The sequence below is a fragment of the Gobius niger genome (genome assembly GCF_951799975.1).
Source record: "Gobius niger genome assembly, chromosome: 10".
In the NCBI taxonomy this organism is placed as follows: domain Eukaryota; kingdom Metazoa; phylum Chordata; class Actinopteri; order Gobiiformes; family Gobiidae; genus Gobius; species Gobius niger.
Window position 1 is genome coordinate 2,305,902 of NC_136861.1, and position 20,074 is coordinate 2,325,975.

Sequence of the window (20,074 nt, forward strand, 5' to 3'; positions counted from 1 at the left end):
ATGATTCTGCAATGTCTTGTGACCCTTGTGAGAAAATAAGCCTTTGGCTACAATGTTTACATGCATGTATTTCCTGTTTGTTCATTAACATGCACTGTCCCAATCAAATAAATAAATAAAATGAATGATACATAATTTTCCTACTTTTTAATTTACAATTGTGGGTTTTCTCCTCTGCCATTGTTTCAATGAAAGGGATGCAGCACAATTCAGTGTCCATTTGTTCCCTGGATGAAATTGACAGTTTTTCTTTAATTACAGTAAGTATTTGTTCATAATATGTTTGCAGAAAGATATGAAGAATTATGAGAATGATAATCTGTCATGAAACAACACTATTTTGAGCGCCTTACGTCATATATTACCAGTAATGTCTCTTGAATTTTTATTCCCCGAGTTTTACCTATTGTAGATGTAGTTGTTCATTCTGCTGGTGCTCTGGACAACGGGCTCACTCCTTTCTGCAGTGAGTAGGCAACGTGCACGTGACTATATAGTCATTACAGTGGTTCCAAACTTGCGGGGCGCCTGGGATTGCACAGGCTCAGAGCTCTCATGGGTAAAAATCATCAAATATGACTGAGAAAGTGGTACGGTGCATAAAACACTCCAATTGCAGTTTATTTGTTTCTTTGAATTATTTTTAGCATTCATTGTTTTATACATTTGCAGTGGCAATAGGTTTTGGAATGGGGGGCGCAGTCCGACTATAGCATGTGCAGGGGCGGCTTCCAGTAAAATGGTTGGTAACCACTGGTCTGTAGAGGGTGAATCTCAGAACATCAAATATGGAGACTAGTTGGATAAGATTTTGGGGCAAGCAGAATGCCCAAATTGAGAAACAGCCAGTGTATGACCAGCTCAAGAAGAAGCAGCTTTGTTTTTGCAGTACCACCCCGTGTCCAGCAGGAGGTGCTCCTCGCAGTGAGTGCCACCGCAGAGGAAGAGGATCATGTGACTCTGATCAAAACAACCCGGAACACTTGACACATTTTATAGAACTAAAACAAATCCTGGTTCTCTCCGCGGCCCCCGATCCTCCACAGCGGCACCGGAGACATGGCGTTCGTCACCGCGAGCTGGAACCCGCTGGGAGACGCCTTTTACCGGTGAGAGATCCACCAAAGACCCGGGGAGCCTCCTGAGCTAACCGCTAATGCTAACGGGCCCAAACTACGCTGTTTTATTCATTAAAATACATGATATAATATTTGTACTGCTTCAGTAATGACGTGTCTTTTGTCGAGGCCTCTGAAACCTCGTTTGATATTTTAAAATCATCATAAAAAATAAATATAATCGCATTTGATGGTTTCCCAGAACCTCCCTATGAAATGTGTTCAATTAAATATTTCTCCTCGCCCCGTTTCTTATTTTGAGCTTAAGTATAATCTTTCACTGATGGGCATTGATCGGACACTTGTTCTGATCCATTCGGCTTTAATAAAGTTTTAAAAAAAATCTTCAGTTTTAAAAGAATTGGGAAAAGTTGAATTAGCTTCTTGTGACGCTGAGTCACTGATCTCTGTGAAGCGTCTCGTTAAAACCGTGGTTTGTGTCGTGAGAGTTTTGTGTTGTTTTCACTTTGTTTTTTACACAATAGATGGAACAATATCTGGATCTTATTCCTGTAGTATTTCATATTTACATAAATGTGTAGATCATATTTTTGATGATAAATATTTGATGAATGAGTCTGTATCTGTCATATTCTACAGCTGTTTTTCCTAAGTCTTCTTCCTGTGGTTGTCTCAGCTCTACACAAATCTAAAAGGTTACATTAGGCCAATGTAACGCCTCATTTACAAAACTTATCTAAACAGACCTTTTTCCTGATGTCACTTTTTTGACAATTTTTTCTATTGCTTTTTTTGTTGTGTTTTTGTCACTTTTCCCCCACTTTTCTGTTACTCTTATGTGGGATTTTTGTCACTTTTTTTGTTGCATTTTAGGGTTGGATGATATCCCCATTTTTTGGGGGAGATTTTTCTATCCTTTGTATAGACTGCATGTTAGGTAAAATGTGAGATTGAAGGATAAATGGATCTAAACTAAACACGAATTTTGCAAGGGAAATGTGTTCAAACTTGTGCGTAAAAGTCTGAAGCTGCTCCACACGCCGCCCAACCTGTGTGCTCATAGCCTCATACCCCCTGCATACACCTCTTCTCTTTCTCTCCTCACTCTTCTCTCTCTTCTCTCTTGGTCCTTCCTTCCTTGTTTATCCAAATCCATGCGCTTCAGCTCCGATGTGATATCCATCGCGGCACTTTAAAACTGTTTAGTGTCTGTGCGAAAAGCAAAGCGAAACCTACTAACTGTTAACAGTGTGGCTACTTAAGACAGAGAGACCCATGCGTCAGAAAAAGAGCGCGCTTCAGTTAAAGTCATATTAATAATTATTATCTGGTGTTTCTTAGACAGAGCTGTATGAGGCATTTAAATTCATATTAATAGTTGTTTTGTGGTGTTTCTCAGTAAGACGGAGCTGTATGAAATGTCCTGGCCGCTCAGGGATGGGCTCAGGGACTCTTTGGTGGCAGCGGCTCCGTATGGCGGGCCCATCGGTGAGGATCCACGTTATTATTAACATGGATATGCTGCTGGAGATTATATATTAAGATGTTGTGTTTTCGCAGCCATCCTGAGGGAGCCTCAGCGCCGCTCTCCGAGCTCCAGGCCTCACCTCGACATCTACTCGGCCTCCGGGCTCAGCCTGGCCTCGTTCGTAGTAGGTTAAAGGAATAGGCCACCGTTTTTACATGCTGAGATATGTTCTTACCTTAGCTTTGACGAGTTCTTTAGGACCCATCTGATCTTCACCTGTGCCTTCAGTCACGTAAACACAGCACAGACGGCGTTAGCATTTAGCCTCTCCCTCTTCTCCACTATAGCTCCAAATCAAATTATTTATTTTTTGAGGAGATTTTTGGTGAGAGATCATGGACCCAGTCAGTGATATTAATAATATGTTATGTTTTAGTGACGTTTTAAGGATGCTTTTAGTAATGTTCTAATGACATGCGGATATTATGGATATTTTTGGTAATGTTTTTGGTGATGTTTAGTTGTTTCAGTGATATTTTTGGTGATGTTTAGTTACGTTAGTGATGTTTTTGGTGATGTTTAGTTTTGCTGTAGTGATGTTTAGTTGTTTTAGTGATGTTTTGGTGATGCTTAGTTATGTTGTTGTGATGTTTAGTTATGTTATAGTGATGTTTTTGGTGATTAGTTGTTTTAGTGATGTTTTTGGTGATGTTTAATTGTTTTAGTGATGTTTTTGGTGATTAGTTATGTTATAGTGATGTTTAGTTGTTTTAGTGATGTTTTTGGTGATTAGTTGTTTTAGTGATGTTTTTGGTGATTTTTAGTTATGTTGTAGTGATGTTGGTGATGTTTAGTTGTTTAGTGATGTTTTTGGTGATGTTTAGTAGTTTTAGCTATGTTTTTGGTGAGTTTTGGTTGTTTTTAGTCATGTTTTTGGTGATGTTTAATTGTTTTGGTGATGTTTTTGGTGATGTTTAGTTATGTTATAGTGATGTTTTTGGTGATGTTTAGTTATGTTACAGTGATGCGTTTGGTGTTTTAGTGATGTTTTTGGTGATGTTTAGTTGTTTTAGTGATGTTTTTGGTGATTTTTAGTAATGTTATAGTGATGTTTTTGGTGATGTTTAGTGATGTTTTTGGTGATGTTTAGTTATGTTATAGTGATGTTTTTGGTGATGTTTAGTTTAGTGATGTTTTTGGTGATTTTTAGTTGTTTTAGTGATGTTCTTGGTGATGTTTAGTTTAGTGATGTTTTTGGTGATTTTGGGTTGTTTTAGTGATGTTTTTTGGTGTTTAATTGTTTTAGTGATGTTTTTGGTTATGTTTAGTTTTTTTATTGATGTTTTTGGTGATGCTTAGTTTAGTGATGTTTTTGGTGATTTTTAGTTGTTTTAGTGATGTTTTTGGTGATGTTTAGTGATGTTTTTGGTGATTTTTAGTTGTTTTAGTGATGTTTTTGGTGATGCTTAGTTTAGTGATGTTTTTGGTGATGTTTAGTTGTTTTAGTGATGTTTTTGGTGATGTTTAGTTTAGTGATGTTTTTGGTGATTTTTAGTTGTTTTAGTGATGTTTTTGGTGATGTTTAGTGATGTTTTTGGTGATTTTTAGTTGTTTTAGTGATGTTTTTGGTGATGTTTAGTTATGTTATAGTGATGTTTTTGGTGATGTTTAGTTTAGTGATGTTTTTGATGATGTTTAGTTGTTTTAGTGATGTTTTTGGTCATTTTTAGTTATGTTGTAGTGATGTTGTTGGTGATGTTTAGTTGTTTAGTGATGTTTTTGGTGATGTTTAGTTTAGTGATGTTTTTGGTGATATTTAGTTGTTTTAGTGATGTTCTTGGTGATGTTTAGTTTAGTGATGTTTTTGGTGATTTTGGGTTGTTTTAGTGATGTTTTTGGTGGTGTTTAATTGTTTTAGTGATGTTTTTGGTGATGTTTAGTTATGTTATAGTGATGTTTTTGGTGATGTTTAGTTTAGTGATGTTTAGTTGTTTTAGTGATGTTTGGGGTGATTTTTAGTTATGTTTTGGTGATGTTTAGTTATGTTATAGTGATGTTTTTGGTGATGTTTAGTTTAGTGATGTTTTTGGTGATGTTTAGTTGTTTTAGTGATGTTTGGGGTGATTTTTAGTTATGTTTTGGTGATGTTTAGTTATTGTATGTTTCAGAGATGTTTTTGTGACGTTTTACTGATGTTTTTGTGTGTTCCCAGTGGAAAAGCGGCACCGTGGTGCAGCTGGGGTGGACCGTCTCAGATGAGCTGCTCTGTGTTCAGGAGGACGGGAAAGTTCTCATCTACGACTTGTTTGGATCCTTCAAAAGACACTTCAGTTTGGGACAGGTCTGTGACACCATCTGCATTCCCCAACAGGTTGTTTGTTTACTTGTTTACATGTTTGTTTACATGTTTGTTTGCATGTTTACGTGTGCAGGAAGTCAGTCAGAGCCAGGTGCTCGAGGCCAAAGTTTTCCACTCGCCGTACGGCTCTGGTGTCGCCATAGTAACGGGCTGCGGACGCTTTACGCTGACTACCAACATCGACGACCTGAAGCTGCGGCGCCTCCCGGAGGTCCCAGGTGGGTACTGCCACTACTATTATTACTGTTGCTGCGACTGTTGGATTGAGTCTGGCTTTAAATCTACGTTTCTCTGAAAGTAATGTCTCATTTGAAAACTAAGGCTTCAAACGTTTCTGTTGCATTGTCGCTGGGTTTTTTGTCAAATATTTTAAGCGTTTTTGTTATGTGTGTGTTTTTTGCGTGTTTTCGTCATGTTTTTGTTCACTTTCTTTCTTTCTTTCAATTACTGATGCTTTTCTGGCGCGCTTTTGTAAACTCTTTTGTTGTTTCTTCTGTCGCTTTTTTATTTTGCTATTGTTGCTTTGTCTGTTTTGGTTCTTTCCTCTGATTTCGGGTAAATTGATCCAAAACCCACTCAGCTGCTGCCCCAGACTCTGAATGTGCTTAAAGACCTTGTTCTGGACAAACTTCCTTCTTCTTCCTCAGGCCTCCAGGGCGCCCCCTGCTGTTGGGCTGTTCTCACTCAGGACCGTCAGACCAAAGTCCTGCTCTCCAATGGACCAGACCTGTACGTCCTGGACAACACCAGCTGTACAGCCGTGGTCAGTCTAACCCTCACCTGTCCAGCCAGAACACACGCTTTTCCTCTTCTTTGTGTGTGTGTGTGCATGAGCTTGATTTCTTTTTAAGTTCCCGATGGCCGTGACTGACAGGCGTATGAACCAGGCAGAGAAATTACACAAACAAAATGTGGCGTATTTTGTAAACGAGGAAGTTGGTGTATTTTTACGGAGCGTCGGCCGAAGAACGGAGACTAATGTGAACGATCTAAAAACTTAAGGAACAAGGCGTCATTGGAAACTGTTCCGTTTGTTTTGTTTGGAACGGTACGAAAAAACCTCCAATAGAAGAAAGTCCTGTTCGAATAGATGAAGCAGGAACATTCTTAAATTCATTTCATGAAATAGAATATATCCCTCGTGGTTAATTTGGTCCCTGGCTGTGATCGGATCGATATAAAGCTTTGGAAGATTTGAGGCTGTGAGCAAAGTTCCTGACGCTTTAGAACAAAAACAAAAAACAGAGGATGGATGGACAGGCAAAGTGTAACCCTAACCCCGGTCTCTGCAGTCTACTCCGGGTCTCAGTCCTGGTTTAGACATTGTTTGGCCCTGGTTTAGTCCCGGTCTAACCCCAACCCCGGTCTGTAGTCTCCTCCAGGTCTTAGTCCGGAGGCCGGATCTATCCTCCAGATGAGCGTCTCCTTCAGTTACAAATATCTGGCTCTGTTCACTCAGACCGGACTGGTTTGGACCGGGACCTCCAACCTGCAGGTGAGTCCCTCAGATCTTAACCCTAACCCAGATATGACCCAGACCTGACTGACTCAGACCGTTTTTTCTGGTGTTTTAGGCGAAGCTGTGTGAGGTGGACACGAAGATGCGCTCAGCTCCTAAACAGATGGTCTGGTGAGTCTCAGGGTTTAGATCTGGTGAGTCTCAGGGTTTAGATCTGGTGAGTCTCAGGGTTTAGGTCTGGTGAGTCTCAGGGTTTAGGTCTGGTGAGTCTCAGGGTTTAGGTCTGGTGAGTCTCAGGGTTTAGGTTTGGTGAGTCTCAGGGTTTAGGTCTGGTGAGTCTCAGGGTTTAGGTCTGGTGAGTCTCAGGGTTTAGATTTGGTGAGTCTCAGGGTTTAGGTCTGGTGAGTCTCAGGATTTAGGTCTGGTGAGTCTCAGGGTTTAGGTCTGGTGAGTCTCAGGATTTAGGTCTGGTGAGTCTCAGGGTTTAGGTTTGGTGAGTCTCAGGGTTTAGGTTTGGTGCGTCTCAGGGTTTAGGTCTGGTGAGTCTCAGGGTTTAGGTCTGGTCAGTCTCAGGGTTTAGATTTGGTCAGTCTCAGGGTTTAGTTTTGGTGAGTCTCAGAGTTTAGGTCTGGTGAGTCTCAGGGTTTAGGTCTGGTCAGTCTCAGGGTTTAGATTTGGTCAGTCTCAGGGTTTAGGTCTGGTGAGTCTCAGGGTTTAGGTCTGGTGAGTCTTAGGGTTTAGGTTTGGTGAGTCTCAGAGTTTAGGTCTGGTGAGTCTCAGGGTTTAGATTTGGTCAGTCTCAGGGTTTAGGTCTGGTGAGTCTCAGGGTTTAGGTCTGGTGAGACTCAGGGTTTAGGCTTGGTGAGTCTCAGGGTTTATGTTTGGTGAGTCTCAGGGATTGGGTCTGGTGAGACAGGGTTTAGGTCTGGTGAGTTATCCGGGGACAGTGGATAAGCCTGACTCTCAGATCTTTTGATCTTTCTGGTTTAATGACCTGTTTTTCTCCTCGTCCTGCAGGTGCCGTCGGCCGCGAGCGCAGCAGCCCTCTGTGGTGTTGATGTGGGAGCGCCTCCTGCTGGTGGCTGGCCAGTGCAGCGACACCATCCAGTATCCTTCAGTGTCTGCGGGTCACGCTAGGGGTCAGGTTCTGGTCTTGGTCTTGGGTTAGTGTTTGTGTTGGTCCTTAACGCTTACACTTAGGTTTCCTCTGGACTCGGTCTCGGTCCTGGTCCCAGAGCTGGATGGGGTGCGGGTCCTGAGTGGGTCTCATCAGGAGCTGCTGCAGGAGGTTCCTCTGGTTTCTCAGGAGATCTTCAAGATCGCCTCCATGAGCCCCGGAGCACTGCTGCTGGAGGCGCACCGCGAGTACGAGGTCTGAACCCCATGTGAACCGGACTGAACTTTGCCCAATGTTTCCCCCATTTTTCCACAATTTCTTACTTGTTGCCCCAATTCTTTCCCTTTTCACAATTTTTTCCCCTCATTTTTGCATTTTTTTTTAAATTTCCAGTTTTCTCCCTTTTCAGGCAAATTTTTCCACAATTTTCTTCTTATTGTTGCCACAATTTCTCTCACTTTTCCTCAATTCTCCCCAAATTATTCACACATTTCTTGACATTGTAGATGAACCTGATATTGTAAATGTGCAGATCTTCTACACATTATTGTTCTGTTTTCTGGTTCTAGATGATAAATATTTTAGTATAGGAATTAGAGGTCGACTGATGTAATATTTGGGGATTTTACAATAAAAATTAGCCCAAGGCTGCAATCCGGTGTGGCTTGTTTACATGCATGAGACCCATGTATATTCATTAACATGCACTGTCCCGACCAAATAGACCAATAAATAAACAATATTGGCTGATCTATATCTATATCCAATCTCTCTGGAACTGAAAGTGATGGAGACTTCCCGTCTTTGCATTTGAAAGAGTGACATCAGGGCTTTGAAACGAGTCTTGTTAAAAAAAGCTTACTCGGCCTAAGGAGAACAGAGAAACATCACAATGAAAAGAAGAGAGTTTAAGAGAATTTAATCGCTGAGTTAGTTTTAACCACCGCAATTGTATTTTCAAAATGCCGTGACTAGCAACAGTGTGCTAATGCGTACGGCAACTAATCAAAGCTGGGACAGAAACTATTGAATCACCTAAAATAATAGAATATAATCAGCCACATTTTAGACCAGACATTTGAATAAATCAGCCAAAAAATATTGGTCAAAAATATCAGCTGAGCATATCGGCAATCGCCTTAGAAAAAAACTATATATCGGTCGTATCAGAAAAAGTATTGTTCAGATATCAGTTTTGAAAAAAATATGTGGTTATTAAGAGGTTATTAAGACGTTAAGAGGTTATTATGTGGTGATTAAGGGGTTATTAAGAGGTTATTATGTGGTTATTAAGGGGTTAATTAAGAGGTTATTATCTGGTTATTAAAGGGTTATTAAGAGGTTATTATCTGGTCATTAAGGGGTTATTAAGAGGTTATTATGTGGTTATTAAGGGGTTAATTAAGAGGTTATTATCTGGTTATTAAAGGGTTATTAAGAGGTTTTTATCTGGTCATTAAGGGGTTATTAAGAGGTTTTTTTGTGGTTATTAAAGGGTTGTGAAGAGGTTATTAAAAGGTTAAAGCAGGTCTGGTTTTGCAGAAGCTGAGTCAGAGAGCGGACGAGTACCTGCGGGAGATAAAGGAGCAGTGTGTCCTGGCGGAGGCTGTGCGACAGTGTGTGGAGGCAGCCGGACACGAATGGGACTGCGTTACCCAGAAGGCTCTGCTGCGGGTGAGTGCATTACCCAGAGGGCTCTGCTGCTAAAGCCAGTGATTTACTGTTTCTGATGTTCCTTAAAAGTCAAAGTTAAAGCAAAGTGAAGTAATTTTTGCCACAAGAGGCCACAAGCACTGCAGCTGTCATGGCATGTTTCATTTTGTCCGTGAGAGTAAATACTACGCTGACAGAGAAGACAAAGGGAGAGAGGGATTTTGTACATTGTGCCACAACCCAATTACACAATGGAGATATTTTTTTCACTCAAACTTGGCTGTAATCACTGTTAAAGTGACACTATCCTGTACCCACGTCTCCAGCCCGACTGTAGAGGAACTGAGAAGCTCTTTCAGTGGCAGACTGAGACACCCTCAGTGCAAGAAGGAGCGCTACCGCAAGGCCTTCATCCCAACTGCTGTCAGACTGTACAACAAGACTGTAAAATGTGCAATAACCTCTTTGCAAAACTACGTGCAATGTTCTCTGTATCATCAGTGACAATTTGACCTTGATATTGTATTTTTTATAGTCTGTTCTGTTTTTTTCTGTTTTTATTTTATTCTTTATTTCCTCATTATTTATATTTCTGCCCCTTAAGATTTTTGGTTTTAGTCATTGTACATAAGATATGTCTTTTTTTTTAATTATTGAACTGCTCACATTTCATGTCTATTTTGCACACCCTGAGTGATCTTAAGTCCCGAATGTAACAAGTGAATTTCTCCATTGTGAAATCAATAAAGGACTATCTTATATTATCTATCTAAAACTCAGAAATTTGAGCCTAATGTGATTTTGTGGAGAACTGAGAGCAGCTAGGAAGATCAATAATGGGTATTGGGGATGCCGTGTCGGAGGCAGAGACACCGGGGGGAGATGAAAGACCCCCCCCCCCCCGATCATCTCCTTAACACTTGTATTACTGTCAGTGGGACTACGAAAAGGAACTAAGAAAGTTACTTAGTTCTGCTTTTAATAATGAACCGTTTCCTTGTGTTGGGTTCTTTTAGCTCAGTCTGGGTTTAAGTTTTTATTGTCTATATTTAAATGTACCTTTGAGTCAGGTCAGTGATGGATCTATTAGCGTCTGACCTCTTACCCCTGCAGGCAGCATCGTTTGGGAAGTGCTTCCTGTCGGACTTCAGCCCAGAGCCGTTTGTAACTATCTGCAGAGAATTGAGAGTCCTGAACGCCGTCAGGGAGAGTTCAGTCGGACTGCCGCTGACGCACACGCAGTATCCTTCAATACTAAAAATACTACTCTAGTGCTACTGCAGCACTACTGCAGCACTGCACAGTCCTGAACGCTGTATGAGTGCCTTGACCTCTGACCTCAGGTTCAAACAAATGACGGTGCAGGTGCTGATAGACCGGTGAGTCTGTATACACACACATACATGTTTATATACACACGTGTTCAGTTCCAGTGGGTTACACCCGAGGACAGACGGTTCCACCGGACCAAATATATGTTATTAGCATCTCACTGACCGTGGGATTTTTACTCTTATCCCATGGTCAAGCAGCAACAGTTAAATCATGTTCTATATCACTCCACTGCAGCCTTTTCCATAGTGACAACAAACAATTGAGCTGGAACCAGCTTCAGGTAAAAACAGCTTAAAAAGTTAAATAACTTCTGCCAGTTTCAGTCGATTTAAACCAAAAAAAAGAGGAGCCGAGCGTGAGAAAAGGGTTTTACTGCACTTTGCGTTGTGTTGTTCTTGACTCCATGTTGTGCATTAAAACTGTCAACGCTCGGCTCCTCGTTGATTTACCCTGACTTGTATGAGCATGCGGACAGTCTCTGTAGAACCAAATCAAAACATGTCAATAATAATAAAATGCTCCAAATATTTATCTGAACATATTACCAAACCTCCGGGCCCCCATCTGACCCCCCTGTAGTCAGGCTAAAGGAGTACTCGAGTACTTTAATACTTATACTAGAGTATTTAGATACTTGTTTTTACTTATAGTACTTATACTTGTTTTACAGACTGGTCCACAGGAGTATTTTAATACTTGTACTGGAGTACTTATACTTGTTTTACAGACTGGTCCACAGGAGGCTGTATCCGTTGGCGATAGAAGTTTGCCGTTATCTGAAAATCCCAGAGTTTCAGGGAGTGAGCCGCGTCCTGCGCCACTGGGCCGAGTGCAAAGTACTATTACTACTGCTACTACTAGTAGTCGGGTTGGGGTCTGTCTGGTTGGGGTCTGTCTGGTTGGGGTCAGTCAGGTTGGGGTTAGTCGGGTTAGTGGGGTTTGGGTTAGAATAGTTTGGGTCAGTCGGGTTGGGCTCAGTTGGGGTTAGTCGGGTTGGGGTCAGTCGGGTTGGGGTTAGTCGGGTTGGGGTCAGTAGGGTTAGTCGTGTTGGGGTCAGTCGGGTTGGGGTTAGTCGGGTTGGGGTCAGTAGGGTTGGGGTCAGTAGGGTTGGGGTCAGTAGGGTTGGGGTCAGTAGGGTTGGGGTCAGTAGGGTTGGGGTTAGTCGGGTTGGGCTCAGTTGGGGTTAGTCGGGTTGGGGTCAGTCGGGTTGGGGTTAGTCGGGTTGGGGTCAGTAGGGTTGGGGTCAGTAGGGTTGGGGTCAGTTGGGTTGGGGTCAGTCGGGTTGGGGTTAGTCAGGTTTGGGTCAGTCGGGTTGGGGTTAGTCGGGTTGGGCTCAGTTGGGTTTGAGTCAGTAGGGTTGGGGTCAGTAGGGTTGGGGTTAGTCGGGTTGGGCTCAGTTGGGGTTAGTCGGGTTGGGGTCAGTCGGGTTGGGGTTAGTCGGGTTGGGGTCAGTAGGGTTGGGGTCAGTAGGGTTGGGGTCAGTTGGGTTGGGGTCAGTCGGGTTGGGGTCAGTCAGGTTTGGGTCAGTCGGGTTGGGGTTAGTCGGGTTGGGCTCAGTTGGGTTTGAGTCAGTAGGGTTGGGGTCAGTCGGGTTGGGGTTAGTCAGGTTAGTGGGGTTTGGGTTAGTCAGGTTTGGGTTAGAATGGTGTAGGTTAGTCGGGTTCGTCTGTTTATGTAAAATAAACCTCAGAGCGACTCCCCTAAGAACAGATACAGGAAGGGCACCTGACTCTCTGTTGTGGGCGTGTCCAGGTGCAGCAGACAGACCTATCAGACGAGGCCGTGGCGCGGACCGTTTGTGCTAAAGTCGGCGACTCCCCCGGCGTCTCCTACTCTCACATTGCGGCCAAGGCGTATGAGAGCGGGCGGCCCGAGCTTGCAATCAAGGTACGACTCTTTTACTCTAACACTGACCTAAGGTACGACCCCTCACCTTTACCCTAACCCTGACCCAAGGTACCAACCCTGACCCCTCACCTTTACCCTAACCCTGACCCAAGGTACCAACCCTGTCCCCTCACCTTTACCCTAACCCTGACCCAAGGTACCAACCCTGACCCCTCACCTTTACCCTAACCCTGACCCAAGGTACCAACCCTGTCCCCTCACCTTTACCCTAACCCTGACCCAAGGTACCAACCCTGACCCCTCACCTTTACCCTAACCCTGACCCAAGGTACCAACCCTGACCCCTCACCTTTACCCTAACCCTGACCCAAGGTACCAACCCTGACCCCTCACCTTTGCCCTAGCCCTGACCCAAGGTACCAACCCTGACCCCTCACCTTTGCCCTAACCCTGACCCGACAAAAGCGGGTCGGCCGGAGCTCGCCATCAAGGTATGACTCCTTTACCCTGACCCAAGGTACGACTTGGGCCGGTATAGACCCATGTCTTTGCTGCAGCTGCTGGATTTTGAAGCTTGCGCTGGAGAACAATTTCCACTGGTTTAGTCCTGATTTAGTCCTGGTTTTAGTCCTTGTTTAGACCTGGTTTAGTCCCGTGTTAGACCTGGTTTCTGACTCGTCTCCTCGTTGCAGCTGCTGGAGTTTGAAGCTCGCTCTGGAGAGCAGGTTCCTCTGTTGCTGAAGATGAAGAGGAGTCAGTTGGCTCTGAGCAAAGCTGTGGAGAGCGGAGACACTGACCTGGGTCTGTACCTGACTCCACCCAATGACCACACCCACTGCACCTGACCACACCCACTGCACCTGACCACACCCACTGCACCTTTTCCCCATGAAAATCTGTCTGACCACTTTTACACTGAAACTACAGAGCCTACTGACATGTGACTGATGACGGGTGTACACTGCATGATTTTGACGACGTACGATACATGGGTGGTGTACACAGTGTACACCACCCATAAGACTAAAAGAGTTCTGTGTGTTACTTGTGTGATATTGATCTGAATTTGTTTGTCTGTGTTATTTGTTTGTGTAGTTTTCACTGTGGTGAGTTTCCTGAAGAATGAAATGAACAGAGGAGATTTCTTTATGACTCTAAGGAACCAACCACTGGCCTTGAGCCTCTACAGACAGGTAACCCCGCCTCCTATGGTTAACCCCGCCCCCTGCAGGTAACCCCACGCCTTCAGTCCTAACCCCGCCCTCTCAGTTCTGTAAGGTGGAGGAGAGTCAGACGCTCAAAGATCTGCTGAACCAAGACGACGACCACGACGGCCTCGGAAACTTCTACGTGAGCGCCGCCTTCAAGGAGCCGGTGAGTACAGCAGGACGGCTGTAGTACTCCAAATACTCCAAATACTACAAATAGCATTGTGTGATGTTTTTTCCAGAGACTCGATGGCCGTCTGGCGTCGCTGCAAAACGCTGTGGACGAGTACAACAAAGCCAAGAATGACTTCAACGCCAAGGTATGACTCGCCGTGTCCTTTATCAACATGGGGCGCCGTGTCCTCTATCAACAGGGGGCGCTCTCTGACTTTGTGTGTGTCGTAGGCGACTGAGGAGGAGATGAAGCTGCTGAAGTTTCAGAGGAAGCTGGACGAGGAGAAGGGGGCGGGGCTACAGGGACTGTCTCTGCAGGTAACAGCCAATCGGATCGCATTTACATGCCAATGCTGTTTTAAAACATCTTACCACCTTAACCAAGCTCATTTCTCCAGACCTACAAAAGTGATTATAACTTTTTCGTCGTATCATTTTCTTTGTTTTTGTTGGTGTTTGCTGTTTTTTCATTGCTTTTTTGTTGCGTTTTTTACAATTTCGTTACTTTTTTGTTCAAGGTCCAAGAAGCTGTTTTGCTAAAGTAGCACGTGTTGTTAAAGTAGCACGTGTTGTTAAAGTAGCCCGTGTTGTTAAAGTAGCGCGTGTCGCTAACGCCGCCTCTGTCCAGGACACGATGGAGGCACTGTTGAACCTGGGCCTTTATAAACATGCCGAGCAGCTCTGCAGAGACTTCCGCGTCCCAGACAAACGCTTCTGGTGGCTGAAGCTGCGTGCGCTCGCCGAGAAACATGACTGGGACGAGCTCGACAAGTTCTCACGCAGCAAGAAGTCTCCCATCGGATACTTGGTGAGTCCTCCCTAGGAGCAGGAGGGCATCCGGGTTTATTCCCTTTAGTAGGTGTTTGTGTGGATCATAACGTGACGTATTTGTGCTGCAGCCGTTTGTGGAAGTCTGTGTGAAGAACCACAACCAAAATGAAGCCAAGAAGTACTTGGTGAAGGTCTCTCCAGAACAACGGGTCAAAGCCTGCCTCCTGCTGGGGTAAAGACCGTAACAGCCTTGATTTTTCTGGTTAACTGTAAATAAAATAATATCAGCAGTGGTGCTGTCAGTATCTTTTTAAATCACACACTTCTATTCTCCAGTTTTAAATGCTGCCTTAGTTGTGTGGTCCTCTGTGTCTGTATACTGCTTTTCATTTTACGTATTCAATTGTTTGTCTGTATTTTATTGATTTTAAATAGATTTTTTCTTCGTTTGGAGTTTGCTCTTGTAGTATAAGCTGAATTCCCATGTCGTGTTGCATTATGGGTAATGGGTTTTTTTTTGGCTACCAAACAATATTGATGGCTAGCGTAAATAAATGAAGAAAGTTCTGATTTGGACCATTTTAACCGCTGGAAAGTTGATGATTTAAAGCATTTTTGTCGCTGCTGTGGAGCTTGTTGCATTAGCATAAAGTCTATTTGTACAACCAGAGCTGCGTACGGATCCCTTCTGGGTTTGAGCGCCCGAATGATCCTGGAGCTCTGTTGTCGGGGGCTTCGTGCCCCTGGTAGGGTCTCCCATGGCAAACAGGTCCCCGGTGACGGGTCAGACAAAGAGCAGTTCCGAAGCCCCTTATGAGAGACCAACCAGTCCCATTTAATCGTGAGGCTGTCCTCCCGTGGACTCACCACCTGCAGGAGGAGCCATAAGGGGCTGGTGCAATGTAATTTGGGCAGCTCCAACAGCTGGAAGATGATGGATGGATGGATGGATGGATGGATGGATGGATGGATGGATGGATGGATGGATGGATGGATGGATGGATGGATGGATGGATGGATGGATGGATGGATGGATGGATGGATGGATGGATGGATGGATGGATGGGCTGCGTACGGAGACAGACAGAAACTGAAAGAACTGAACGGTGGTTCATATGTAGAGATGTTGTCAAAGTGACGACCAGTCCTTGTTTCAAGATATTGACAACATAAATATTTGCAAGAAATGTCACTTGAGACTTATAGTCTTTAAACCAATGCCCGTAAGCCTTATGGTTCAGGGTTATGGCTCAGTATACTTCAGTGGGCACGCTCCGCTGACCTGAACTCGCTCACACATTTCAATGGCGGAGTGGTTTGTTTGGTGGCTGAAATTAGTAGCCACACATGTGCAGTCAAGATGGGAATTCGGCTTATTGACGGTTTGAGTTTAAATGTGACCTAGAAATAAAACCCTCCACTGCGACGTTTGTGACGAGAGTGTGTTTCTGCAGGGACCTGAAGGGGGCGCTCTTGCATGTGTCTAAGCGTATTAAAGTGTGGTCATGTGTTTCTGCAGGGACCTGAAGGGGGCGCTCTTGCATGTGTCTAAGCGTATTAAAGTGTGGTCATGTGTTTCTGCAGGGACCTGAAGGGGGCGCTCTTGCATGTGTCTAAACGTAATAAAGTGTGGTCATGTGTTTCTGCAGGGACCTGAAGGGGGCGCTCTTGCATGTGTCTAAGCGTATTAAAGTGTGGTCATGTGTTTCTGCAGGGACCTGGAGGGGGCAGCGGACGCAGCCATCGAGCGCCGTAACGAGGCGGAGCTGGGGGCAGTGCTGGGCCGATGCCCCGCCTCTAACCGCCAACTGATGGATCGACTGCAGCGAGCGGCGGCCAAGAAGTGACGGAGTTTGATACTAATGCGCGTGTATCTGATAAACACGTGTAAAGGTGAACTGACAAACGAGGCTGTTTCATGTTTTTGTCGTAAAGTTTCAATCTCAGTGCTGACTCTGACGATGTTATCATTTGTCCAAAAACGCTTGAAGAAACTTCTCTTGTTCATGAGGATCAGCCTCAGCAGCGCCCCCTACTGCAGCACTGAGGAGTTTGCCCTTTCACATACGCTGCTCTTGTTCATCAGGATCAGCCTCAACAGCGCCCCCTGCTGCAGCACTGAGGAGTCTGCCCTTTCACATATACGCTGCTCTTGTTCATCAGGATCAGCCTCAACAGCGCCCCCTACTGCAGCACTGAGGAGTCTGCCCTTTCACATACGCTTCTCTTGTTCATCAGGATCAGACTCAGCAGCGCCCCCTGCTGCAGCACTGAGGAGTCTGCCCTTTCACATACACATTGTCACTGATTCAATAAAGACTTTTATTGATTTAAGTAAAGACATGAATAAAGGATCAATAAAGACAAAGGAGTCGTTTTTGTCTCCACTTTCCACAGTGTTTAACGTGATGTAAGACACGGCACACGCCTGTGCTCAGTGTGATCATTTATTTCATACGCATCGATCATCAGTGCTTGCCTTGACAATTAAAATGGTTTGTTTGTTTATTTATCAGGATAGTGTACATTATGCTCGAGAGCAAAGATGACTGTACCAGACTGTTGCTTCACAAGCTAATGTCCATCTGTAGTCTTTGGGGAAAGTGTCATAAATATACAGTGCAGTCAGGGATCATTCATCAGCATCACATCCATAACAGATCACTCAGTCTCTTATTACATTTCATCCTCATCATCACCATCACATGTAAAAAAACACAATATTCTTACCCTTGCATATGGTGTCCTAATCATAAAAGTCCATAATCATAGTATACATTTTACTTACAGTTTATAAACATCATTTGGAGCTAATGCTGCAGCTCTGGTTTTTCATAAACCAGTCCTTTACTTCTTTAGTAAAGGTTCTGAAATCTGTTATGCTCACAATTCCTGAAGGGAGCTCATTCCATTTCTTAGTGCCTATGTATGAAAATGCAGACTGAGCAAATTAACTTTTGCATTTTGGGAAACTACACTGCCCCCTGGTGGTAGATCTCGTCACCCTTGTAGCGGTATCTGCTGTTTGGTGAACAGCAGACACCGCTACAAGGGTGATGTAGCGGTATTTGGTGAACAAGTAACTTGGGGGCATACAGCAAAACATAACAAAATGAGACACATCTTAACAGTTTAGAAGAATCAGAAAATACAGTTTAACCCAAACCCTGTGACTCTGGTGTAGATGATGAACATCACAAACTGTACAAGTTTGATTGTACAAGTGGCATTGAGAAACTCTTCCGTAATGCTGGGGTTGCTGCGGCCATCACACAGTACAAACCTCTATACGATAATGTCAGAGTTCAATTCCATGTTTCAGAAGAGGTCAAACTTTGGATAAGAACTTGTTGAGTAGCCTTGTTGTAGCATTTGAGTCACAGGGTAGGGAAAAGTTAGTGATTACATGTACTGCAATTGAAATGCATAATGCCTTTCTTTCACAATAAAGTAAGCAGGGCATCAAAACATTGGTAAAATCTCTTGTTCCTCTCCATGGAAGTCTTTTGCGAAAGATTTATGTGACCTGAAGAGAAACAAGAGCACTGGTCCAAAGAGCAGGCCACGGGTTGGGACCAATGGCCGCTGGCTGCTCTGCTTTTTGACCACAAACGTGGGGGCCGCCATTGCTCCGCCGTTGCTGCAGTACCTCCATATCGCCGCTAGGCCCCCATTGAAAAGCATTGGACTTTAGACACGTTAAAAACTACTTTAAAGCCTGGTTTCAATTGTTTCAACACTAGACGAGGCTAGATATTCCTCCTGAGATAACGCTGGGTTAATAACAATGATATGAAACCAGGCTGGTTTTCGTAATATGAATTTTTGAAATCTGGTACTTAATGAGGCTCGGACTGTTAGCATTGGAGCAGCGCGAGCTACACGTCACGCAAGGGCCGAGTCTACGGTGAAAATCCCGCCCGTATGTCCTTTTTAGGAACATGCTTCGTCAGAGCTGGGGAGGGGGAGCCTGTAAATCCGCCATGAATTGCCCCACAGCCGTGGTCAATCTGGTAAACGGGGAGGAGTGAGCATAAGACGTCCATTTTTTTTTACAGTCTATGGTTGGGACTTGTGGCCATGCGCTGCCCTGTCATGGGCAATCTACCTCTGGAGTCAAACCTAGAATCTTATCCATAGTCAGGCGCATTATCCATCGCCACTAAACCCTTTAAACCTGCTGTTTATTAATGTTCTTTCATGTCCTACTTAATAAAACCTAGTCTCAGATTTTGTTGAGTGTTTTACAAGCATATGCAAATGTCACATTTCAGACATTATTGAACAAGTCTTATTGAATAAATGGCTTCTTAGAAGCGTAAACCAATGCCATTTATTGATTGCTCAGTTGAGCAGCAGACAGCTTTAGGGGTGAGCATGAAAGCATTCAATTGTAGTGTGAAAGAGTTGCTAGGGTAAAGCATTAAGGCATGGTCATTTGTGGCTCGTTGGTCTAGGGGTATGATTCTTGCTTCGGGTGCGAGAGGTCCCGGGTTCAAATCCCGGACGAGCCCACTGGCATACTGTGTAGCATTTATTGAAGTATGTTGATGTTGATTTTCTGTTGAGTGCTCTAGAAGACAACGGTCTCCTTTGTGAGTGGACCCTTTTGAAACAGTTTGCGATGAGATGGCAAAGGGCCTGTAAATCAAGGGGCCTCACTGTGCATAACATCTTATCTGAGCCTTTTCAAGCAATGACTTTGTTTTCTGAAAACATTTCTGATTAGTAGAGGAGCAAATGGGTCTCATTGTAAAAAGGCACCAGCCCAAACTGACTTCTGTGGGTTCCTTAGGAGACTAGCATTGCATGGGGCACAGCTTTGTGTAACAGGGTTATGGTTCATGGTATATCCTGGAGAATTGGCGCTGGGCGTAGTTCTTGTTGGTTTGTTCGGTGTTTTGGTGTTGGTCATACCTGGCAGTGTCTTTGGGTTGTCTGTCTTGTTTTGGCAAGTGTATTTTATTTTGGTTGTTGCCCCTTGTGTGTCACGTCCTGTCCCAGTCCAGTCCTATATATGTGGGCTCCTCCCGTTCTGTCTTCCCTTTTCTTAAGTCTTTTGTGGAAGAGGTAGGATCTCGGGCCATCTGCACCTTATGTTTCATTTTGTTGTGAATTCCATGTGTCTTTTAAGTTATCATATTGTTTTATTGTCATTTCTGTTCATATTAGTTGTTTATTCTGTGGATGTCTTTTCTTTTGTATTTCGTAGATTGTACAGTGGGCTGGGGCTATCGTCGGGGCTAACGCCATTTTCTTTTAAATTTTGCCAGAAATAAATGGGGTTGAAGTGGCCGCTTCCCCCAAATGTGTCCTGAGTCCCGCGAGTCCTTTAGTAAAACTACACAACGCAGGGTCCGCCACGCATCAGCCACATTTGGAATTTTTTGGAAAAAAAATCTTGCTTTTCAGAAGGGCCACTGTTTCCACAGAGAGAAGAACCACACCTTATTACCATGCCACAAAGTATCTAGCAGAGGATGGTTTTGATCCATCGACCTCTGGGTTATGGGCCCAGCACACTTCCCCTGCACCACTCTGCTTTGGGGGAAACGTCAGATGGCAGTTGAACTCTAAACCCTGGCCTGGGCAGCCAGTGCCAG

The 20,074-nt window shown here is 44.1% G+C and overlaps 1 protein-coding gene across 1 annotated transcript; it reads left to right on the plus strand.

The window, feature by feature from the left end:
* Positions 1-940: 940 nt before the first annotated feature.
* Positions 941-16,405, plus strand: vps16 (VPS16 core subunit of CORVET and HOPS complexes). Its single transcript, XM_079564179.1, has 23 exons — positions 941-1,109; positions 2,479-2,567; positions 2,640-2,731; positions 4,760-4,888; positions 4,980-5,124; positions 5,554-5,669; positions 6,279-6,401; positions 6,481-6,536; positions 7,383-7,472; positions 7,566-7,737; positions 9,025-9,156; positions 10,249-10,376; positions 10,479-10,514; positions 11,198-11,306; positions 12,223-12,357; positions 13,011-13,119; positions 13,414-13,511; positions 13,588-13,692; positions 13,769-13,846; positions 13,932-14,018; positions 14,329-14,508; positions 14,600-14,703; positions 16,186-16,405. Exons 1-23 carry the CDS (start codon positions 1,060-1,062, stop codon positions 16,316-16,318), a joined length of 2,496 nt encoding a protein of 831 aa, XP_079420305.1. The 5' UTR covers positions 941-1,059; the 3' UTR covers positions 16,319-16,405.
* Positions 16,406-20,074: the final 3,669 nt, after the last annotated feature.